The sequence below is a fragment of the Lissotriton helveticus genome, chromosome 8, assembly GCF_964261635.1.
Source record: "Lissotriton helveticus chromosome 8, aLisHel1.1, whole genome shotgun sequence".
Classification (NCBI taxonomy): Eukaryota; Metazoa; Chordata; class Amphibia; order Caudata; family Salamandridae; genus Lissotriton; species Lissotriton helveticus.
The window spans coordinates 1,570,178,346-1,570,204,367 of NC_136069.1; the positions used below are offsets into that span (position 1 = coordinate 1,570,178,346).

General features: G+C 47.7%; 1 protein-coding gene across 1 annotated transcript in view; it reads left to right on the plus strand.

The window, feature by feature from the left end:
• Positions 1-26,022, plus strand: part of XRRA1 (X-ray radiation resistance associated 1) — a 299,935-nt gene that overhangs the window by 27,686 nt on the left and 246,227 nt on the right. The window contains exon 2 of the mRNA XM_078658576.1: positions 12,739-12,841. Within this exon, the coding sequence (XP_078514702.1) occupies positions 12,754-12,841 (88 nt within the window). The 5' untranslated portion in view covers positions 12,739-12,753. The remainder of the gene's footprint in view (positions 1-12,738; positions 12,842-26,022) is intronic.

Here is a 26,022-nt window from a genome sequence, read left to right on the forward strand (position 1 = left end):
TATTATGCTGTGTTCCTGGCATGTGATGCTGAGCCTAGTGTTTGATGGTGTGCTTAGGCATCGGAAGCTGTGAGTGGAAATCTGAATTTGCACCCACTCATTTGAGGCTTGCCTATGGATGTGAGGCTGTGTCAGGATGATTAGGCTGGGAATTGGAGATTGTTAAACAGTCGGGCTTTAGTTTGCCACTGTGAATGTACTGCACTACATGATGACCTTAGGGTGACATATAACATCTGTGCCAGGCATATCATAATTGCACGCTTTGCATATTGTAATTGCACCTGTGGCATACTGTGTGTAATGTCATCAACCTTATCTGTTGCCTAACCTAGAGGACAGGAGAGATCAACTCACCAGCTGGAAACTTAATTCAATTTCCTGGAGGGAAAAAAACACAGGAAGTAAGAAGACAAAGAGGGAACATTTGGGATGGTGAATCCTTTTAATGTAACAGTGAGGGCAACTGCAAATAAAGAAATATCACTTCCTACCAGCGTGGGTGATTCCCTCGATAAGACATTACATTTGGTGATGAAGGGAAAGAGTGAATGCACATGTGCAAACAAGGCATCCACCACAAGTCTGTGAGTAGCTGAAAACATGCTGTGCGTACCCTAAGATGCCAGGAATTGCAAAGCACCACATAGCAAATGGGCAGTACTTCTCCTAACAACTCTTCAGCTATTCTTCTTGGCAGGGTCCTCTTGATCTAGAAGTGTTCTAAAAGTCTGGGGTTTTAGGTCCAATACTGATAACCCTTTTGGCCTTTGAAGTAGGCAAACTTCAAAAGAAAGTCTTTGTTGTTGGCAAGTTTGTGCCTTGCCTTGGCTCCAGACACACTCCAGAGGGGCGGAGACAGCATTGTGAGAGGACAGGTACAGTCCTATTCAGGTGTCAGTGATAACTCCTCTCACCACTCTAGTCTAGGATGACCCATCAGCCTGCTGACGAGCCATCAGGATATGCAGGACATACCTCAGCTTCTTTTTTTGTGACTCTCTAGACTGAATGCACAAACAGGCCCTTGTCAGTCTAAACCAGATGCGGATTCCACAGGCAAGCAGAGGCACAGGATGGTTAAACAAGAAAATGACCACTTTCTAAAAGTGACATTTTCAAACACATAATTTAAAAAACAACTTCACTAAATTATGTATTTTTAACTTCTGAGCTGAGGGAGCCCAAACTCCAAATCTCTATCTTTTCTTGATTGAAAGGTACACTTGTAAGATGTTACAGGGCAGCTCCCTTGACAACCTATGGAACAGATAGGCCTCTCAATAGTGAAAAACGAAATTGGCAGTATTTCACTTTTAGGACATTTAAAACACACCAGGACATGTCCTACCTTTCACATACACTGCACCCTGCCCCTGGGGATACCTTGGGCCTACCTTAGGGATGCCTTACATGTAGAAAAAGGGAAGGTTAAGGCCTGGCAAGTGGATGCACATGTGGGGGGCGTGGCCAACCAGGCAGCGAAATGGCCGCTCTGTGAGCGCGCTCCGCCGGCTACACAAACAAATCCTTTCATAATCCTTTTCCTGAACCCAGAATTGCTGCAACCAAACGGTGCGAGGGTAGAAGACGCATGCCTCCGCCTCCGACCTGAATTTGGTGAATGCCGATGGCCGCAGGACACGGATGCAACCTGCCGTGCCTTTGGCGCTCTACACTCCTTCTGTAACCCCACTGGTGTGGAGCCGTCGCCGGGCTGCATTGCGGACTGGAGGCCGGAGATTGGAGGGCCGTCCGGAGCCCGGGCGGGACTGCTGCGAAGTCCGCGAAGAGTCTGTGCCACCACCCGACCAATCTGCCGGTGAGTCGCGACCGAGCTTAGCTACGCAGTGAGACAGAAGCGTCTCCACCGCGCTAAACTACATACTGCTGTGGAGCCCGGGGGAGACTTCGAGAGCGGGCCTGCGGAATACCCGCCATTTTGTCGGCGGCCTATTTGTGAATTGCGTGCGGCGGCTGAGGCCTGGACCGACTCCCGCACTAAGTGTTCCATGTCGCTGAGGTCTGCCTGATACTGGAGGGCCCCTCTAGACGGAGCCCGCTGACCCTGATTGCCGCGAACTCTGCTGCAGCTGGTACCTGATCTCATTGCGCCGGTCCCTTTCCCTGCTAAGGAACGAGTGCCCTGGGACTGCTGGCCGCCTAATACAAATTCCAACGTGGCGCAAAACTGCTAAAAGGCCGCGGACCTCTGTTGTGAGAGGAGGCTCCCATATTGCCGCCATTTTGTAAGCCTAGAATCCACGTCTGGCACCACGCTGTGCATCTGTCACCACCTAACTACCTACACTGCTCTGCGGACGCTCATACATAGTTTGAAAGGCCTGACAAAGCTGGATGCGCTACGATCCTGTGCCGACCGTAAACCTGCAGCGGCCCTGCTCTTCGTTGTGAGTGCCACCAAAAGGCCTGATTTTCTGTGCAACTCCTCACGTGCCACTTGTTTCTCTACACGATGGGGAAAAATGACGCAAGACAGCCCAAGATCACGTTTGAGCAAAAACGCCCTGATAAACCGAATTCGGCGGACCAAGCTGCGGGATCACCAATATCACAGAGTTCAGACGCAGACATGGATTTTGGGGCTCTAATGATGGAGGTTCGTGCGAGCCTCAAGAGTATTGACACTAAACTGGATGCCATGTCCTCACAGCTGGAATCGGTGAAAACTAAAGTAGATGCCCACGAAACGAGGCTGGATTGTTTAGAAAACAGGCAAACCGAGTGCTGCGAATTTCAGCAGCATACAAAGCAGCATATCACCAACATCGAAAAAGAACTAGAATCCCTGCGAGCCAAGACGGACGATTTGGAGGTGCGCTCCAGAAGATCGAACATCCGCATCACAGGAATTCCTGAGTCTGATAACACTGGCAAGATGGAGGTGTTTGTGGCGGATCTTCTACATGAGCTCTTCGACCCGCACCTCTCGCAGGTGTTTGCGGTTGAACGTACGCACAGATCGCTTGGGAAGGTGCCAGCACCGGGCACACCGCCCCGTCCCATTCTTGCTAAATTGCTTAACTTCCAAGACAGAGACCTTGTATTGCGCCTCGCTAGGGAGAAGGGTAAGATTACCCATAAAGGTAACAACATTTCATTTTATCCTGACTTTACCCCCCTGGTCCAGGCGGCGCGGAAAGAGTTCGTGCCAGCCGAGAAAATTCTTTTGCAAGCTAACATCAAATACGCACTTTTGTATCCAGCTAAACTAAAGGTAATTCACGATCACACCCCACACTTTTTCACGGACGCAAAATCAGCACTGAAGTTTGCGAAACACATTAGTGGACCGGGGGCGAGGCGCAAGTCGCCGAGGCTTGAATCTGACTCTGATCGTCTCAGTGATAATGACTAATATACTAGGAATGGCACAGTACTGTGATTTCTATCTCAATTCTAAAGTATTGCTTTATTGGTCGTATCCCCATTCTTCAATTTGTTGCCCTTTATGCCGTGCCTAGACGAACAGATCAAGCCCGCCTTATTACCCTACAACGCTGTAGCAACTGCTGGGTCGTACGTTTGTAAGTGTCCTGATATATAATCCTGTTACGACCCTATGTTCTGATAACCAATTGGGACAAGGAAATACATACTTGAATGTAGCCACCCTGTGTAAACGGGGGTGTAAGCCTGGAGCACCACGCCTCACGGGGTGTCTCCCTTTGTTTGAGTGTCTAGTTTGTGGCACGATATGGGTTTCGATAGTTGGGCTTTATCACGACCTAATTGGGGGGTTAGTGAGGGTGGGGGGGAGGGGGGGGGGGGTTGCACTGTTTGCTGTATGTTCAAAGTTGGTGCTCTAAAGGATATACTATGATTGTTGCCACACATACAACATCCCTACACTCGAATTGGGCTAAGAGGGTTGGTGACGAGGAGGCGCATACCGGACTAACAATTTGTGTTCTGAATGTGAAGCGACATGGGGAGTGTTAAGCTGTGGACTTGGAATATAAGAGTGCTGGGGGATCATAAAAAAGCCAGGTTGATGCATGGCATGCTTGCTAGACACAATGTTGACATATGTTTTTTGCAGGAGCATCATGTAAATTCTACCCCGTCGTCCAGATTGAAACACTCCAGATGGGCACAGGTGTACTCTGCAATTTTTTCAAACTATGCCAGAGGTGTAGCGATACTCATTCGCAGAGGCCTGGACTGGCGTGAGCATGATGTTATACTAGATGGGGAGGGCAGATATGTCATGGTACATGGTTCTCTACAAGGCAGACCATTGATACTTGCTGCCATCTATGGCCCCAATGTAGATGACCCAGAATTTTTTAGAGGTGTCTGGGCCCGGATAACGATGTTAGATTGCTCGCATATTGTCCTAGGTGGGGATTTTAATGTTCCACTAAATGATGCTTTGGACAGGAGGGGTGTGGGCAGGCCTACACACGCTGGGGCCCGACAGGCCATTCTAGATGTGATGGTAGAAGGGGTGTTATCTGATGTGTGGAGGGCTAGACATCCAGTTGATGCTATAGGTACATGTATAACGAGCCATCATGCAGCCTGGTCCCGACTGGACTGCTGGCTGGTGTCACCGGCAGTGGCGACGTGGACGATTGACACTTCCATACAAGCTAGGTCACTCTCTGACCATGCACCCTGCCAGTTAGAATTGAAGATACCCGGGGTCCCAAGGCGAGCGTTTGCTTGGAGACTGCCCCCCTATGCCCTTACTGACAATGTCTTCACAGAGGAAATCCGAGCAGATATTGTGCACTATTTTGCAGAAAATGAGGGGTCAACGTCCACGGTGGCTACAGTTTGGGACGCTTTCAAGGCGGTTATCCGCGGTCAATGTATTGCTAGAAAAGCGGGAGTGCTGCGCTCTATTCGTACCTCGCTGACCAAACTTGAGTCGGAACCAGGTGAGCTAGACCTGACATTCTGCCGTGATCCATCTCCGGAAACGGCGGGCCATATGAAAGCAAAATTGCTCGCCTTTAATGAGGAAGCCCAACGGGAGATTGCCTTCCTGGGAAAGCAGGCTGAGGCCCGTAGATACGGGGAGGGGGACAGGCCGAGCAGGACATTGGCGCGAATGATCGCTTCTCGCACTCAAACTCACTACATACACTCCATTAAAAATAGTGAAGGAACTATGATAGTTGGTCAGGAGAGGGTGCTTGAAACGTTTACTAAATACTACGAATCTTTATACACCTCCAGGCAACACACAGTTCCTGAATCTCTGGAAACTTTCTTAGACTCCATTGCCCTTGTTTGGTTCAATGACTACCACCGCAAATATATGGACGTCCCGATAACTGTCCAGGATATAGCCCAAGTGATTAAAAGCATGCCTGCAAGCAAGGCCCCGGGCCCAGACGGTCTGACTACGGCCTTTTATAAGGCATATACTGAGGAATTGGCGCCCAAACTGCACTCAGTCTTTGTTGAAGCCCTAGAATTGGGAACCCTACCTGAGACAATGCGCGAAGCTTTGATTATAGCGCTGCTCAAACCAGATAAGGATAGCCTGATCCTTGACTCCTACCGTCCACTCTCCTTAATCAACGTAGATGCGAAGATATACGCTAAGATCATTGCGGACAGGCTGCAGCCTTTGCTACCGATGGTGGCGCTCCCTGATCAATCTGGCTTTATACCTGGCAGAGCGACGTCCCATAACCTCAGGATGATTTTTTCTGTCCTTCACTACCTGCATCCTTCTACACAAGCTGCGGTTGCGTTTTTAGATGCTACCAAAGCATTTGATTCACTAGAATGGCCCTTCCTATTTAGGATCCTGAGCCGAATGGGATTCAGTCCCCTCTTCATAAACTTGATTAAAGTGCTTTATGTCGCGCCAAGAGCCAGAGTAAGCATAAATGGGCTTGTCTCGGAGTCATTTGCCATATCCCGCGGGACCAGGCAGGGCTGTCCTTTATCCCCGCTGTTATTTGCAATAGCAATGGAGCCACTTGCCGCTCGGATTCGACAACATCACACGGCGAGGGGGATAGGATTCAGTTCACGAAGCCTACTTATATCCTTATACGCCGACGATGTTACGCTGTATGTTCTCAATCCCTCAGTCAACTTGAACGCCCTATTGAGAGAGTTTGTCCGTTTTGAGGGCCTGGCCGGGATATCCATAAACTGGTCGAAATCTGTAGTCTTCCCTCTCACTGACACCACGCGAGAGACGCCCTCTGATTACCCGCTGCGCTGGGAAGCTGAGGCTGTGAAATACCTTGGGGTTTGGATCAGCCGAGATTTGCAGGAATTGTGGTCTCTCAATTTCGGAAGAGCAGTGGACTGGTTGGAGGGCAAAGTGGCAATCTGGAACAAAGTACCCTTATCACTGGTCGCAAGGATAGCACTGGCGAAAATGGTTGTCCTCCCCAAGTTTCTGTACCTATTCGTTAATCTTCCCATACCGCTGACGGCGCATTTTCATGCAAGAGTGCGCTCATTACTTCTGACACTTGTTTGGGCTGGTGGCCAGGCGAGAACATCTTGGGCGCTGCTCACGCTTCCGCTGCGGCAGGGCGGTCTGGGGGCTCCCGACATGAAACTCTATTCACTATGTGCACAGGCTCAGTTTTTGCACTTCTGGGCTTTTCCCACCCCTTACAGCCGCATGTTGCTGTGGAGATGGCTGCGGTGGCTCCATCCCCTTTGAATGTGACGTTATATGGCAAGGTGTCTCGCCCATCAAAAGATGTGGACACGGTGGCACTACTTCGCAGGACGTGGCGCGAATTGCGAAACAGAGCCACACTACCCCTACTATATGCACCAGCGATCCCGCTACGAGGCAACCCTATGTTACCCTGCTTGTGTGTGGGCGGCGGTACGCTTAAGCTCCGAGGGCAGACACTGCACACATTTGCTGATTTGTACCCTAATGGCACCTTTCGAGACCTGGGCACATGTGAGGAGGGACACCCGGAGTCATTTTCTGACTTACTTCTGTACCACTCACTGAGGGCGTCCTGTAAAGCGCTGTGGCCCCAGTTCCCCGACGAACCACCACAGCTGGTGGCTCTTCAAAATCTACTTTCGAGACCCTCCCCCAGAAAACTTGTGTCCCGATTGTACAATTGTATGCAGGACCAATCCCCCGTCATAGTGCCTTCTTCAATGCAGGCATGGAATGCAGACCTAGAGGAGCCTCTTACAGAGGAACAGTGGGACTTCTGCTGTGGTCAACTTGCGATGTTATCGCCCAATTACAAGCTGAGACTAGTACATTTTAAGTTTCTACACAGGTATTACCGCACACCGATCTCGCTGCACCGCATGGGTCTTAGGGAAGACTCTGACTGTTGGAAATGCGGACACGAAACTGCCTCCTTTATACATGTTGCGTGGAGGTGCCCAAAACTTGAGCAATTCTGGCTAGACATCTTCACTGCTATTAACCAGATACTTCACAGGTCAGACACACCGTCCCCGTTACTGGGGCTACTGGGTTGGGTTCATGACACATTACCCGCACACAGAAAGCTACATGCGATACTGCTCCTTTATGCTAAGCGACAGGTGGCAGTGCACTGGGGTAGGCGAGCGACTCCTTCCTTCGCTGCATGGGTTCGAGATGTGACATACGGAAACACACAGCTTGAGCGCTACTGGGAATTAATGCCCTCTGCTTCCAGACCTAGAGACATCTGGGAGCCCTTTACGCGATGGACGCGTGAGCGTGCATCCTCTCCGGACTCTACACAATCACTACCGGGAGCGATATCTGATGATATGGGATGACCCCACTTTCCCTGCAGCTGCACTCCTCTGCGACAACATGCCCTGGGGAGTAGCTGCACTCTATATACGTGCTCCTGATATGAGGGGGTCATGCGTGTTTGGGGATATTCTGCGTCTCCCGACTGCTGTATCGTTTCCCCCCCCCCCCCCCCCCTGTGTGGGTGGTCCCCTCCCCCCCCCCCCCCCCCTGCGCTTCAAAGGTCCCCTTTGCTATATGGCCTACTGACTATGCCGGTATGTTCGCTCTGTGTCGCCCCACTATATGACATTAATGCTTCCATACACCCGACCTAATGCCCGTTTGTAGCTTTAGCCTATGCACCAGAGTTTGGTTTTATTGCTGATTTTCCTTTTGGGTGAAGGTGGGGGAGGGGGGGGGAGGGAGACATTGGTGGATAGACGTTCCTTGAATTGAAATGTGCATCTTTCTGCTCCTTGGGCATTCATATATCTAAAGTTGACCTGCTCTCCTTTTCATTGATAACTGACTGTTGCATGCCTATCTGCCGGAAATTGTACACAATTATGTTTCCTGCTGTTACATATGCTCATTGTTGATGCTCCTGAGATGCTACTGCTGCTCGTCCACTGTATACTATGGACTATAATACATCCTTCATGTTGATTTGCTGATTGATAGCGGCCTGCCTCAGGGTTGTCGGCATGACGCTGTGTGACTGTATTTTGGTCTCAATAAAAACTTTAAAAAAAAAAAAAAAGTGGATGCACATGTGAGTAAAACATAGCAGTTTAACACCACCTTCACAGACACTGCAATGGCAGGCCCGAGACACGTTTACAGGGCTACTCTTGCGGGTGGCACAAACAGTGCTGCAGGCCCACTAGTAACATTTGATTTACAGGCCCTGGGCACACACAGTACACTTTGCTTTGGACCTACCAGTAAATCAAATATGCTAGTCATGGATAATCAATCATAATCACAATTTACACAGGGAGCACTTGCACTTCAGCACTGATCAGCAGTGGTAAAGTGCCAGAGTACCTAAACCAGCAAAAACGAAGTCCTGCACACAGTCAATAATTACAGGGGGTAGAGACAAAAAGACAGGGAAACCACGCCAAGGATGCCAGGTCTAACACATGTGTGAAAAAAATATTAATTATTCAAAGAATAAGAACAAAGATAGAGATGAAAGCCAACTAAGACCGATGTGTATGTTGTTGCATCAGGCAGGGGCAGACTACATGGATCTGATGCCATTATCGCCTGCCAGCTTCTATGTGTAGATGCCCCAAACCTGTTATTGGTGACTGACTCATTACTACAGTGACTTCAGAATGGCAATACCTACTGAAAAGTTCAGCAATAATTTCCCCCCTTCTGTTTATAATGAGCAAAAATCCTGATGTACAAAGCTCAAGTCATTTGACACCCAAAGTGAGTCGGGTATGCCCAGACATGGGTTCAGAGCTCACTGTGCCACTGGAACCAAGCTAAACCAGGCAAACTCAGCCCATAACAAGAGTGAAATCGCTCTTGGGTTTCTTGTGTTCCGGTTCAGGGAGGACCTGGCTTGGCAGTTCCGGCTACACTGCTCCCATGAGGGACAGGGTCAATACTGATTTGCATATGATTGGATCCAAACTAAGGTAGCATGGTGGGGGCAAAAACAATTAATTGGGATGAGCCACAAGCGATTGCTGGTGGCTGAGATTAATTCAAGCATTCCATCCATCATCATGTTGTTTTGCCCAAAACTTAGTAAAGCACTTTGCGGTTCTCCTGTCTTTCAGGGGCACCACAAGAAAGATTATGCACCTTTTAAATGGACCCCAATGCCTTATGAAGTGCTCCTTTGCTCTGAGGACTACCTCTAAAGACCATTTGTTGCAGCTGCCAGACCATGGAAACTTGTCTTTTTTCAGATGTTGATACACTCCTGCAGCATTTAATTCAACTGCGGGAGCCATTGCCTCCTTTCAGGGGCACTGATCCACAGTTCACAGAGACCACATGAAGGTTCCTGGGCTGCACCGCTCAGGCCATCTCCAGACCCACCTCAGCACTCTTCTCCAAGTTCTGGTTGGAGAGATGACTGCCACTACTGCTCCCACCTGCCAGTGGTTGGATGCAGGAGTGCAGCTAAGCTCTTCTCACGGCGCCCCTATGCTCACCGGGAAACAGTAGTGTCAGCAGTTCCCACCTTTCCTTATGGGGCAGTATGTGGATATAGCATGACAGGGCTTCAAGTCCCAGAGGAGCACCAGTACTCCCTGGGAACTATCAAACAAACGCCTAGATACATTAAGGCTTTCCTCAATATGGGGTGTGGTATGAATTTTAATTTAAGATATCTCAACCCCCTGTTCATGGACTAAGATAGGGGTTTCACTCTCTTGCTCTGGGTGGTGAGTTCTGACCACAAGTACCACCTTCGAGGGGACTCCTGACCCCCAGAATTGCTTAATCTTATTTCTTCATCCTTCCTGCACAGCTCTCTCCTCTCCTAGACAGAATCTTCCTGCAGGACACTTTGGCAACACCATTTCCACAGCAAGGTTTCCTTGTCCCTAAAGGCAGTTTCCATTTCTCCAGCATCGGTCACTTGCCAGTCACTTGAACAACTGCTTATTCACCAGACAGAATGGCTGAAGACTCATTAAGACCGGCTTCTCCTCTGGGGGAAACAGTTCAGATACCCCCTTTCTCCAGAAGGCAGTTTCTACATGCAGTCTAAAGCTCTCCAGGCAGGGGTCTTGCTCAGATTGTCCCTAATAGAAAAAAGTTGGCAATTAGAGTCTTTTTTTTATTTTTTAACAACAAGTTTTATTGGGTTATTTCCCGAGAGGATGGGCAATAGCCCTACAATGACCTGTAGGAGAAAAAGGATTAGCTTCACACAAATAACCACATTTCTACCATTGATCAATACCTGCCGAACATGCAGGCAAAATAACAAAAACAAGATGCAGACAGTTCTCGATCTCCATACAAGGAAATACGGCACAGCTGCATCGATATTCACATACAGACGGAGACGGAAAGCACGGTAAAGGTGAAGTAGAGAGTAATGAGTAAGGTAGAGCAAGGGGCACCACTCAGGGGTCCGCTTCCGGCAGGGGGGGAAGTTCGATTCCTCGATATGTCACCCAATGGGTCCAGATCTTCCGATGTTTTGCCGGGTATCCCCGGGCAAGGAACACAGCTATTTATGCCCCCATACACCTATCTAATTTGGTCTTCCATTTACCTAGTGTCGGGGGAGATGTCGCTTTCCATATTTGTGTGATGTCCCACTTGGCAATAGTAATAGCCAGAAACAGTAAATGCTGCTTATACCTATTCCCCCCCAATGTCATCAGTGCTATATAATGGGAAGAGTCGTGGGTCAAGTGGGAGCTCCCACGATAGTACCTCATTCAGGCAGGACCGAATCCTGCGCCAAAAGGGTTTCAACGCAGTGCAGCTCCATACTGTGTACAAGAATGTACGCTCCTCCCGGTCACACCGTAGACATGTAGGGGACTGGATAACTCCCATTCTCCAAAGTCTAGTCCGAGTATAATATGCCCAGTGTAGGTATTTGAACTGTATCAGACGGTATCGCGTGTAGACCGCCGAACCCCTGGGGCTAGCGAAAGCTTCAACTCATTCGTCATCTGTCAAGTCTGGGATGTTGGCCTGCCAGGCAAGTCGTGTCTTGTCAAGTGCCATTGGTGTGTGGGTCGTCAGGGTCTGATATATTTGCCTGATCTTGTGGAGGCCAAGGTCGCCCATCAGCAGGCGGCCCTCCAAGGGTTGAAATTCCGAGAGGGCCTCGAGTGTGCGAATCAGGGAAGTGAGTGCATGTCGAAATTGAAGGAATCTGTAGAATTATGTTTAATGGAGGTCAGAGCCGACCTGTAGTTGCTGGAGGGATTTCGGCTATTAGAGAGTCTTGCTCTGGAATTCAATTAATTCGCTTCCACTCTTCTGGGTGGATCTTGTCACTGGTACATGAGAATACTGGCACACTGACCTGCGTTTCTACCCACTATTTATCCTAAGTTTGTAGACAGAGACCTTGTAGTTCACTAAACCTCCTCTTGGACAAGTTTAAGACAGTTCCTGATATTTTCCGCCTCCCTTCAAGACTGTATAGCCACAGTCTTTGTCACAGAGTATCAATAGGAAAGGAGGTGGAGCTGGGAGTTCCCTGTCAGGGACACCCAAAAAACAAAGACACAATAGAGGGGAGGTCTTCCCTCTCGGCTACTGTACAACTCTGTTTGCAGTAACACCTCTGGGGGACAAATGATGCAGGAAAGTTGTAGGGAGCATCCCTGTTCTTCAAAGGGGCATCTGTCTCCATCCTTCCTTTCACAGGAGGCAGATCCACTTCAGAAAACCTCAGTAATGTTCTGCAATCAATATCCATATCTGGGAGGCTCTTACCATCCGCCCTAGTGTATACGTTACCCACACAGGGGATCCAAAGTGGATTCCTATCCCCATACAGGAAAGCACTAGAGATACTCTAAAGGCTTATCATAATCGACCAACTTGTGCAGTGCGCATACTTTTTCCATTCATGTTACCTGCAAACCACCCAGAGCTAACTGTAGGTTACTGGCCTTATATTAAACGGTGGGTACTACAGGATGCAGCTCATAAGCCACTGTACACATAGTTTACAGTGTGGGAGACTCTATTAGGGAGGCTCACCCCACAGCATAAGTCCAAATGCCGGAGGTTAGAATGTATGTATTTATATTGTGAGAACCTAGCAAAAGGTGTCAAAGGCAAAAGTACATCCAATAAGTGATTGGAATGGTAGCGGACGTCTGGTTGCAGAACCTTTAGAACCACATTTCCTAACAAAATGGCAATAATATTAATGGCCTGTAAAAGCCATTGTTGCAAGCAGATAAATAATGTAATATTGAACTGAGTTTCCTATTGAATTTAATACCTGTTGTATAATGTATTGAGTTTGTATATAAAGCATTACTAGTCTTTGAATCTTTGTTGCATCTTCGTAGGTTTGAGCATCAAACATGGCCACCACTGGCTTGTACAAACTGGATGATGGTGAAACCTTTGCAAGCAACTGTTTTCCTGTCCGGAGTCGGCCCGGGGTTGAGGGTAAGGTTGATTTTTCCACATCTGATCTTTTCTTAAATACACCTATCACTGCCTGGTGCTACTTGACGGCTGTATCATTTTGTTCCCTCCACTTTTAACATCCAGTTTTACGTGGGATAAAAAAGGTGGGATGGCTCTACATTGGGCATGGCCTAAGTGTATTTAAGAAATCTCCACAAGCCTATAGCTTAATACTAGTGAAACAGAATCCTGTGCTTTACAAATTCATAAATATTCTTACTGGACACAGAATAACTTAAATCATCAGGCAACATTTTAATTTGGCAACACCACTTTCCCCAGCAAGGTACCCTTTTCCCTGAAAAAGGAGCAAAACTTGTCTGTGTACTTTTTATAAACTTTCCAACCATGAAGCTGCAATTGTAGGAACAGCCACTAGGGGACAACACATTCTGATAACGTAATTTGCAAACATATACTGAACCCCTAGAGAGCACTGTTCAACATATACTTCGTTGACATCTCCGGGCCACAATAAATGCAGCCATAGAACAAGCCCCTAGAGAGCACTGCACTCCCAGCTGTAGAGCATACGCTTCAGCCTTGGGAGTGCTTTGAAAACATTAGGCACAATCCCAGAGAGGTCCTGGTTTCCTTAACGTGCAAATATTGGGTTAGTACCTTTATAAACTCTTTAGGGGGGGAGCTGCAGCACTCCTGCAACGCCCTACACTTCCTGGGTCATGGTGGTGCCCCTGCCATCCTGGGACCACCATGAGTGAAGAAAGAGTGCAAATGAAAAAGCCCTGCAGGGCATTATGGGGCGCTACAGCCGGAGCAGTGCACATTTTATGAGCGGCTCACCCGCTGTGTTGGGGAGAGATGCTTTAATTTTTTTCATGCCCTCTTTGTACTTTCTTGACTGCGGAGTTTCAGCAGACCTCCAAAGTGGTGTAACCCACAAAGAGCTGGTTCTTCTCGCTTCCTGCTCCAGACTTCCTCCTGGTCTATGTTTCTGGGTGCAGAAGACCAGTAAAATGGAACCCCTAGCCACAGTTTGAAAGCAAAATAGAGCCATTATTGGGATCCAGAGGGCTCCAGACAATCATGGGTCCTGGTGGCACTGCACCTGCTGTACTATTGATAGCTAAGTCCCTTCTTAGAAAGCGGCATATCGCAGCATCAGAAACATCCACACAGCAGTGGGCATCTCAATTTACGGCAGCCCATCCGTGTTCTGACTGGCATCTATGTTTCTTCTGCGGGGGCTGCCATTAAAACCATGGTGCTCTCTCACAGAAAAGTTTTAAACTGCCCCTTCTGTGCTGAAAGCCTCTATACTGAATGGCGGGTTTGGAAGCAAGGCCTTCAAACCTGAACTGAATCCTTGGGGGGGAGGGGGCTCCAAAAGTGCGTTGACCAAATGAAGTTAACCAGACTTCTTTTCCAAGATATGTGGTCTATGTAATTAAAGGCATGGCTTAAAACTAATAAACTAAAATCCTGTGCTTCACACAGAATGCATCCTGAACAGTATCTGGATGGCTCCAGACAAATACGACAAAAAGAATATGCCTAAAACAAGCCGGACCTAGTCATAGTCATAATACTTTTATTTGATTTCATTAACAATCATAAAAGGGTATACAAACCACCATAGTACATTGTAAATTAAGTTAGGAATTCTTGACGCACCACATCTGCAGAGCTCTGCCTCCAGGCTGCAATCCCGATCCCGGAGGTCCGCACTGACCCCACCACAAGACATCGCCTCCAGACCAGCATCTAGAAGGGGAGAAGGTTCCTCACACCGGAGCCCGCCCGCCGGCGGACCCCCTTTCCGGAGAAGCACCCCCCCCAGCGCCATCGCCCCACTCTAAAAGCAGGCATCGCCACTAGATCGGGACCAGAGGGCACCAATAAAGCTGCAGCGAGACCTGCCGACCAGCTGACCCCCCCGCCTGGGGAGTGAAAGCTGCAGCGAGACGCCTCACACAGCGGGACCCGCCAAACGGCTGACCCCCCGCCTGGCAAGTGTCCCGGCTTCCTGCCAAAATCGGAGGCCGAGGGTCCTAGGAGCACCTGGTTTTTCCTTTGGCCAGCCCAGGGATTTGGGCGCCCCACGAGTGCCTTTGTTGCCACAGTGAGGTCCAGGATAAAACGGACCCTCTCCACCGTTTTTTTTCAAGTTTCTCCTTGCACCTCCGTTTACCTGCACACAAAGGGTGACCACCGCCAAGGCCACATCAGCAACAAGACCCTGGGCAACAGAGCTGCACCCGTGCCCATCGCAGGCCCCCCAGAAAAACAACAGACGAGCCCCTCCAAGAGACAAGCATTGGAAATGCAATAGGTCTCGCAGTAGTAAAGTTTGAGCTATAGGTGTTATTTATTTATTTTTGTATTTATGTGTTGTTTTTTCTAAATAGCTAAATTAATAGCTTTCTTCTTTACAAAGCCAATAGTTATAATTTTTGTAAATGTGACACCTCTAGCATTTGTAAAGCAACATGTTTTGTATTAACGGGACTTATATGTGACTTATATGTGTTGATATAAAAAAAATCAATGGCTTTAAAAAACAATTAATAATTAATACGTGGATTTTATTTTATATTGCCAATAGCGTAAAGTTTATTAAATGATGCTGTGGTTGCGCTGAGTGAGGGTGAGTGAGGGTGAGTGAGGGTGAGGGAGTGTGAGTGAGGGTGAGGGGTTGAGGGTGAGTGAGGGTGGGTGAGGGGTTGAGGGTGAGTGAGGGTGAGTGAGGGTGAGTGAGGGGGAGTGAGGGGGAGTGAGGGGGAGTGAGGGGGAGTGAGGGTGAGTCAGGGTGAGTCAGGGTGAGGGGTTGAGGGTGAGTGAGGGTCAGGGTGGGTGAGTGAGGGTGAGGGGTTGAGGGTGAGTGAGGGTGAGGGGTTGAGGGTGAGTGAGGGTGAGGGTGGGTGAGGGATTGAGGGTGAGGGGTTGAGGGTGAGGGTGAGTGAGGGTGAGGGGTTGAGGGTGAGTGAGGATGAGGTGTTGAGGGTGGATGAGGTGTTGAGGGTGGGTGAGGGTGAGTGAGGGTGAGGGTGAGGGGTTGAGGGTGAGTGAGGATGAGTGAGAGTGAGAGGTTGAGGGTGAGGGGTTGAGGGTGAGTGAGGGTGAGGGTGAGGGGTTGAGGGTGAGGGTGAGTGAGGGTGAGGGGTTGAGGGTGAGTGAGGGTGAGTGAGGGTGAGGGGTTCAGTACAACCATCTTGTTAGCTAACAAAGTACTCCTAATATGACGGATAATTACGTTGCATCAGGGAGCACTGTGTGTTGTTAGGAGGGCATTGCTGTGGGGAGGGGGGAGGAGAAATGCGACATGGCGGGGAGGGGGCGGAGCGGGGGAGAGGGTGTTAAGCAGCAGGGTACAGAAAAAGGTTTGCCAGGTGTTGCGATGTATTTAGTTGGTTGGCGAAGGGGGTGTTGTGGATTTTTCCTGCTTTTTTTAGCCGAGCTGCTGCAGATGTTGTGAAGACATTTGGCAATGTAAACAGCTGAGCTGAATGGCCGGGAATGAGTGGGCGGTCGAGGAGGCCGCTGCCGATTTGGTTAATGTTTGAGAAGGCTGAGAACAGCATGCTCGGGAACCAAAGGGCGGTGCAACCTGACGACTGGCCATGCCTGGGTCATGTGATACGACACCAGCAAAGCTGAATGGGGCGCGCTGGTCACATGACGCTGAAAGGGCTAGTTGACTGGCTATTGCATTTCTAATGTGTGGGAGGAGTGCGGGAACAGAGGGCGAGGGGAGGAGAGTAGGAGGAGGAGAGTAGGGGAGGCTAAACCATTGTTTTATATATTATATGTCCCGGTTCCTACTGGCAGAAGGGCTGCTCTAGTTATGTGTAGTTTGCTAACAATTGAGAAATGATTGCTTCATAATGGAACCCCATGGCCTCCAGAAATCTCTTCAGAAAGCATACATTTCAAAACACGGGCAAGAGGAACCAGCCGCATAGCAAGAAGCCTTTTTTTCCGATCTGTTCTCATTAGAGAAAGGGGGACATGGAAAAACCAAAAGGAAGAAACGTTATGAAAGTTTAAACCATCTGCTGAATTATATAACCGTTCTTGCTTTCCGCCCAGGACACAAGTGAAACAGTGAGAGCTCAGCCGCTCGATTCCTCAAGTCGAGCAAATCGCGCACATAAACAACACTCTTGGTGCCAAGTTCCTGCGGATTTCAAACAAGTGTTGCATTGAGTCACTTAGCAGACTGCCGTGCCAAAAGCCATGCACGTGCTACCAGTCTGCTTGGAGCCCATGAAAGGTGCGGGAGACATACCTTCTTCACCAGGAGCAAGCCGGGGCGCGAGGAGGGCGTCAACCTCAGAGATTTGGGGGTTACGAGGTAGACTTTGCAATCGGGATTATTGAACGCCTTTTTGTAAAGTGCGCAAACATTGCCAGGTTGATTTTATGTTCTAACGCCCCAAACCGGCTTGGTAAAAAAAAAAATGTCAAATAGGAAATACAAAACAATGGCTATCGAACAGACGGCGAGGGGAGGAGAGTAGGAGGAGGAGAGTAGGGGAGGCACGGCCTAGCGGCCGTGCAATCAAGAAGTGAGGGGGGCGGGAGAGTAGGCAAGGCAGGCGGCTGGGGGGAGGGGGGAGGAGAAATGCGACGCGACATGGCAGGCAGGGGAGGGGGCGGAGCGGGGGTGTGGGAGGAGTGCGGGAACAGACAGAGTAGGAGGAGGAGAGTAGGGGAGGCACGGCCTAGCGGCCGTGCAATCAAGAAGTGAGGGGGCGGGAGAGTAGGCAAGGCAGGCGGCTGGGGGCATGTGCACGCGCTTTTAAGCTCAATGCGCATGCGCATTGAGCTTAAAAGTCACGGGCACTGCAAGGAATCGCCACGATTCCTTGCAAGTTGGATAAAGAGTGGATGAGCCCCCATAGTCTCGCTTGCTCGATGCGCATGCGCATCGACAGGCGAGACCTAAAAAACGGACCGGCTGTTCACCTTAAAGAGCAGCTGTGTCCCCTTTTCGCCACCCAGCGGCCGCCAAGCACCACTGCGGAAAGTCCAGCCTGTCACCGCACCCGAGTGCAACCAAAGACAGAGCGCAGGGAAAGCTGCCACCCAGCGGCCATCACAGAAGACTGCCCATAGTGAAATCAACGGCCAACAGATAAGGTGAGTCAGTGCCCCCCTGCCCTCTGGGGGCCCCTCCACGGTCAGAGCCCCCCCCGAGGCCTGGGCCAGCATCAGGGTCACCACTCAGACACCTAAAAGGGTGTGGCGGGGCTCCGTGACATCAAGTCGGTGCGTGCTTTGGCCCAATGTCGGGGTAGGAGGTGTTCTCCTCTATCTTCCCTCTCCCCCTCCCTGCCTCCGCTCATGCCCCTTCTGTTCCTCTCCACCCTCCTCCAATAACAATGGCTCTCCTCACCTCTTCCTTTTACTCTTTTACCCTCTTCTCTCTACCCTCTTCTCTCTTCCAAACTTGCCCACCCCTCTCTCTTCCCACACCCGCCAGGAAACGTAGGCACTGAGAACCACCGTCATCGCCCCCGCCACCCACTACGCATCCATGCATGATATGTTCGAGCCTGCCAGAGTTCCGTGTCATGTACTTTGTGTATGGATGCCTGTGCCATCTGACTGATGTTTATTTCATTCCATGAAGGGGAGCGTTTGATCATTATTCGGGCTGAAGTGTCTATGCTGCTGAGGCATTGTTTGCCAAGGGCACTGGCATCCTCTTGTGTGCTGTGAGTGGCATATTCTGTAAGGTTGTGTGTGAAATGGTGAGCGCCCTCTGAAGGCAATAAATAGCCGCCAGTAAGGCTTTGCTACGCTGATGTCTGCCTCCGGTTGTGATGGGGCCTAAGTCCTTAACTGATTGAGGGACGGTTGCCTGAGAAGAGGGGTTTGGTGTGTGGAGTTTGGCTACTCAATGCTTAGCATGGAGCTTTGGTACAGTGTTTTGTGCATGTGAGTTCTGAGAGATATTTCTGCTGTGCTGATGGGGGTTTAGGGATGTTTAGAAGTAGACCGAATGCGATGGGTCATATACTCTCTTCGCTTGTAAGTGTTGTTGAAAGACCCTTGATAGATTATTATAGGTCATATTTGTGCCTTGTTGGATGCAAGAAATACCTGCAGGTGATAATGTTTTGAGTTTAATAATGGACTCTCCTGCGGGAGCAGTGCGAATAAACATTTTGTCAGGTTGATGCTTAGGAAATAAATTTGATGTAATGATTGGTGCTACAGCACAGTTGCCGTCAATTGGTGTGATATACCCCCTTTACATTCTACAAATATTTACAGGTTTTTCTGCATTAGTCAGGTTTTTAAGAGGAATTCCTTTATCTGGTCCAGTTATGAGCTTCAAAATGTTTTTTTAGAGTTTCTGGGTCTGCCGATGTGTACGAGGTTGCTCTGGCAGTCAGCTAAGACTAGCATTGCCACTTGTTTGTTTCAGTCTGAGATTAGTTTGCGTTAAATTGATGATAAATACAAAGTATTGTACAACGGATGGAGGCAGTTGTTCCTTTTCAGCGTTAGACGTTGAAATTGAAGGCTGAGAGCTACTTTGGTTTCAAGAACCCAGTTCCATCTGTAAGGGAACAACACTTACTACAAAATGACAAGTGTGATATAGAAAGGTCTCTGAGAATTATTGTTCCCATGGATTCACTTAATCTATTATTGCATATTAAGTATCTGTATTGTCCACCCAGACAATATTAAATGAAACAGCTGGAATTATATGGATCTTAGAGAGATGTATAGAGGGAGTGTTGGGAATGAATCATGTTTTAGGTGTGGTTGCAACTATGGACGGAACTAATACAGAGCCTCAAGGTTTAATCATGCCCTAATTATAAGGGAAATGCATTGAGTGTTGTGAGAGCGAACCAGATTGCAGGAGCATAATTGCAGTTGTAGTGTGAGAGTGTTCGTGTGATCAGCCCAATTTTGAATTAGCTCAGATTGAATTGGTTCATAGCAAAATATTTGTGAGGTCAACATAATAAACAAGTTAAATAGAACATAGATATTTACTCGGTTCACGCTTTAAAGTAGGTGATAACCATCAGTTTAGACCTTGCTATATCTAGAATCATCACCACAATGTGCTTGCTCTCCTGCCCCCTGGCTGTGCTTGCTCTCCTGCCCCCTGGCTGTGCTTGCTCTCCTGCCCCCTGGCTGTGCTTGCTCTCCTGCCCCCTGGCTGTGCTTGCTCCCCTGTCCCCTGGCTGTGCTTGCTCCCCTGTCCCCTGGCTGTGCTTGCTCCCCTGTCCCCTGGCTGTGCTTGCTCTCCTGCCCCCTGGCTGTGCTTGCTCTCCTGCCCCCTGGCTGTGCTTGCTCTGCTGCCCCCTGGCTGTGCTTGCTCTGCTGCCCCCTGGCTGTGCTTGCTCTCCTGCCCCCTGGCTGTGCTTGCTTCCTGCCCCCTGGCTGTGCTTGCTTCCTGCCCCCTGGCTGTGCTTGCTCCCCTGCCCCCTGGCTGTGCTTGCTCCCCTGCCCCCTGGCTGTGCTTGCTCCCCTGCCCCCTCGCTGTGCTTGCTCCCCTGCCTCTTCACTGTGCTTGGTTCCCTGCCCCCTCGCTGTACTTGCTTCCCAGCCTCCTGGCTGTGTGTGTGTGCGTGGGGGGTGGCTATGTGTGTGTGTGGGGGTCTGTGTGTGGTGTGGGGCTCTGTGTGTGTGTGTGTGGGGGGGGGGGCTCTGTGTGTGTGTGAGGCTCTGTGTGTGTGGGGGGGCTCTGTGTGTGTGTGGGTGGCTCTGTATGTGTGTGTGGGTGGCTTTGTGTGGGTGGCTCTGTGTGGGTGTAAATGCAATAGGTCATGCATTTGCGAGCGATTAAGCTATTGGCATTGTAAATGACAATGCCATTTATTTAACGATTAAGCTATTGGCAATGTAAATGACAATGTCATTTATTTATGATTTTAAAAAAAAGTCATGAGCAATGCCTATAGCTCTACCTTTAATAATGCCGAGACCATTGCATTGTAAATGCTTGTTACTCTGTCCTTCTGTAGCACTTGATTTCATCTCTTCCACTTAACCATCCTTCCACACACAATCTACTCACTCGCCTGTAAGCACTGCATTTTATTTTCCTTTGTTTCATACTGTCCATATTTCTATAGCTGTGGACCTCCTTCACACACTTTTCTACAATCACTTAGTGCACTCTGCAGAGAGGCCAAGGATCAGATGTGCTAGTAATCTATCTACCTTTATGATGAGCCACTGACGGGCACAATGAGAAACTCGCACTGCCTCCAGACTCCGCTCCAGAACTGTGAATTGTGCCCCATCATAAACATGTACCCACAACCTGACCTCACCCAGACAACTGGAGGCAACAACGTTCACAATCTGTACTACACACACGTTATAAGTTGCTTGAAAAAACTAGAGAAACACTGCTGGAAAAAGCAAATAATCATAGGGAATAATGCAAGAGTAAATAAAACAAGTGAAACAGAAACAAAGGACTGCATTTAGGGTAGCATTTTTGTATGTTCTATTTTTTTTACAGTGATAATGAATAATGGTATTTATGTTGGATCTAATACGTAAATAACGAGCTAATATGATTATAGTTGACACAAGTTTAATATGATATATGGAAGTGTGTTCATTAATGTAATTTGGCTGTGCCACATTTATTTAAAATGCCATCTCGGGAAAAATGGATGCGTTTCTGTCATTCACTTCTATATTCAAACCCTCCCCCCCGCCCCCCACCCCCCACCCCCATCATGTCCCCTGCGCATCTGTTGAAGTGTCACTGTTGAAAAGATTCATATTAGTTTGAACATCTACAGATGGAGGTAGCATGGAAGATGATGGATGCTCTCTTAAAATGGGATAGTGCTTACGTATTTAGATAATCACATATAACCCTCTGATTTTATTAAAAGAGTTGATACTTTAGATAATGCCATGATAAGTTTACTGTTGTTATTCTGATTTGTCATGCAAGAATTGCGTGTAAGAACCCCTTGGTGTTGGGGGTGCGCCAGATTTGTAGGATTTCCTTTTCTTTTAGGAATGCTGCCCGGTTCCTTTTGATTTGGCTGCTTATTGAGACTTAGAATGATTTCTGATTTCTAACTGCTCTGTATAACCTTGAATCTAAGCGTTCATGACATTTATTCTTTACTACTTGAGTTTGATATTTTTGTAATAGAACACTTTAATATTACATTGATCTGGAACTCAATTATTGAGCGGTCCCATTAATTTATTCTAATTACTCTGCTAAATTGATGTTGGGGAGGGTGCCTATTTGTGCAAGATCAACCCAGGGAACAACTGTCTGAGGTAAACTTTTGAGTGATCTGAATTTTGGTGTTTCCTGAATAATGGGGTACAGTTCTGCTCCCACACGTTGTTGACATGGATTACCATAGAATATTTACAGCCATTCTTAAGAATGAACATTAACAGTGTTTTTGTTTGTAAAGGTAAGGGCATGAATAGTGGGCCAGAGTGGGAACCTTTTCAAAGTCAGTTTTTGATTACTGCTGGGTCTGAAACCAGACAGGACCCGGCCCTGTCCTTAGATGTATTCTCCTCACCTTTCCAAAGAAATATATGAGACCAGGGACTGGTCTTTAAAAATATTTTTCCAGCATTCTCAAGGGGGAAGGGTTACTTGAGGGCACCTTCCCGTTTGCAAATGGCTTACCACTACACGTTTGTAGTTGGTAAAGTATTATAGTTTTGCAACTGGAGTTCTGTTGAAAAACGTTAATACATACTAATCTGATTCAGTATTTGGAAGGGATACACAAATCACTTCCATTCTGAATTGGAATTTGAATTTTGAACATAGCAAAAGGCCTATTGGCGGTCACAAACAGCTCGGCTCTGCAAATCAGAACTTTTGCTTACACAAAAGGCTTCATACATCTGTCCTTCATCTCCCTGCGCCTAAAAAAACAAGTATTTGCAATGCAATAGGGCTCATATGTTATGGCTGCCTCTCTGGGAGGTTCACCGATCCTTCCTTTGCCTCCTCCCCCTCGCTATGGAAGTGGTGAAGGCGGGTGCTGGGCAGCTGTGGGAGGACTGCCTGAAACCAGTGGAGAGGCAGCGCTGTGTGTGTGCTGCCGAGTACAGTTTAATGGAGTGTGAGGGCTGTGGTATTCCCCATTTCTGTGGTAAATTCCCATTTCTAATGGAACCATGAGGATACAACTTTGAATCATGCGCCGTTCTCGTTTGGTCAGTAATTTCAGGACTGTTACCTAAGGTGGGTGATTTTAGGAAAGTGAACACTGATGCTGTGTTCCTAAATTACTTATTAACGAAGGCCTTAACTGTCTATCTTTTAGGATATATTCTTGTCCAAGATTTGGGGTCAAGCTGCATCCTAAATTAATTTCAACTGTTCATCTAATGAACTTATTATAATAATTATATGACCACTGGAAATGTATACAAATTGATTGCCCCTCATGTTTTCCAGTGCCTCCTTAACCCCAGTGTTGCTTCCTGTATACACCCAATCAATCTTGTAGTGCAGCAGAACATTCTCTCTGACTTCAAGAATAGGATTTTTACTCCAGGTCAGCTTCTATGAATGTGTGGCTATCTGGTGAAATGACCTGGATATACCAGCCTGTTGGTTAAGAACATTGAGCATGTTTTTGTGCAGACTGTAGCCTGTGGACTTAATTCAGAAAAGTCACAGTGGCACTTTTAATTGTAAATGATCTTCTGAACCGCCTTGTCAAGTTTGTATCTCACACTATGGACCACATTTTAAGCATAGTCATTTAAGAGAAACAACATCTTATTGTTATCAGCTTGTCATAACAAATTAAAATAATATCGACATCAAAGAAAGGCTTCTATGCGACCAAGAAACAATGCAATTTGATTCCAAAATAAAAGCTTAAACTTGTTCCTTGCATTATATATAAATATTATTAGACAGAATATAAAAACAAGTCCTCTTCACTATACCTAAACGCCTCTGGTACTGATGTTAACATTCCCATATTTACAGAGTAGAGTAATTGGTTTCCAATGTATAATATTGTTGATTTAAAAAACACGGTCTTTATAATGTTGCCACTAGGTATCTTCCCACTCCCTGTGATAAGTTAGGCAAACCATAATTAGGAAGCTCAGGGAAAGTAGATTTAAGATACATCAGTTCTATAACAAAGTGCGAGTGCTTCGACTGGACTCTTTACACAAAGGCTTTTTGTGAACACCTGTTGACTTGTTGCAAAAAATGGGAAATCAAGTCCTACCCCCGAGACTACAATCACAAGGGTCATTATTGGATGTTGTCCTGTCCCATATTGCTCTATAGGCTCTGGTCGGGAGGGTGCCATAGCCTAAATTTTAGATGTTCATGGGTATAATCCAATCTAGATATGGCTTGCAGCCAATATTTTATTTAAAAGTAAGATAGTTCAATGTCAGTTAGCGAGGCGGGGCTGCTTTAACTGCTTTTGAATGCTTCTGGTATCAGTATTGGCCCCTTTTTCTGTTGATTGTATCTGGCCTAACTAAGCTAAGCTTTTTCCATAAATGTCCACATCCTAGATCCATAAGGATGTTTTTAATATCTACCAATTTGTAACTGCTCCCTCGCAGCCTTAAGCTCTAAGCAGCTGCCTACCTTAAGCTCTGGACAGTCGGTTCCTATTTAGGTGACCCCAGTATAGAATCTCAGGAATGGGTTTAATACCTAGTTCCAGATACTAGGCTGTCGGAGGCGTGCTGGTCCCAACTGAAGCAGGGATTTTAGTAAATCGTTTTGAATGAGTTGTAGCTCTTTGGTCTCAGGACAGCCCCAAGTTCAGCGCCCTGAGTAGTAGAGGCAGCAGCCATTTGTGTATTTGGAGAATGTTGTGGACCGGCTGGACTGGCTGCCAGTCCTCTGTCTGCATCTCAACACTGAATTGGCAGTATGTTTTAATGTGTACACTATTGTCACTGCTTGAGAGGACTAGTCAAGCATGTGATTAAAACGAATACCCAAGAATCAAAATTATTTATACAGTCAATATATTGTTCTGTGACTGCATACCGGTTTCTGGGGAGAGGCGTAGTGTTCATTAACATGACTTTTCTTTTAGTAATATTTATAGTTAGATCTTTTGCCAGGCATTATTCAACAAATCTAATAACTAAACTATATATATTCACAGGTCCTTCAAAGGTAGTAGCACAGCGGCATCAGCAAAAACTTATATAGGAATTTTTGTGTTACCCAGTTTTCTTTTTAACTTCTTTTTATTAAACAGTCAGTATTAATATACAGCAGTACAAGAAGCAATGGTTGATAATACATACATGTCATCTTAATTTGTATTTCTTTGACATTTGGACATTTGTGATGTAACCAACAACTCCAGCAGGTTCTCTACCCGATATACTCCTGGTCTACCACCCCCTCCCGCTTTAGCAATCAGGTATTCCTCAGTAACCCCTGTACACTTCCCACTGATTCCACACTTTTCCCCATTTCTTTGGCAGCCCCTACTCTCATATATTGTCTTTTCAGCTGTGCAGCACCAGTCCATGTCCATATTCCATTGTGCCACTGTCGGCGGTTGAGTGCCCCCCCCAGGCCCGGCAATATTTCTCTTGGCCACCATTACAGCCATTAGCAGGCAAATGTTTTGGTACTAAGGCCTTGTCTGTTCCCCAGATACACATAATACATACCACCAGGCATCCACAGTTACTTCCTGCCCTACAACCTCCGACATTATCCGTGTCACCTTCCCACAATACCGCTGTATAATCGGGCCTTCCCACAGGATATGGAAGAAGGTACCCCTCTGATTACATCCCATTTGACAATCCTCCATGAGTATGCGCCCCAATTTAAACATGAGCGTGCTAGTGGAGTAAGACCTATGCTGGATTCTCAGCTGGACGAGCCTGAACCTCGCCCTAATCGCCACTTCTCTAGGGCTTTGCACCACCTCTGCCCAATCATCATGCTCCAGCAAGTCCACGTCAGACTCCCATGTCTCCCTTAACCTCTAACTGTAACACATGTAACTGTGAAGCGCTCTGATACCCTTGGGTCACGTTCGCGCTATACAAAACTCAATAAATAAATAAAAAGTACTAATCTGTCCTCTAACGGGCTATATTCGGGGATCTGCTCCCCCTCCTTGAGGTGCTTGCGCAGCGCGTGTCTTAGTTGCAAGTACCTCTATTGTTCTGTGTTCGCTAGTTGATATTCTTTCTATAAT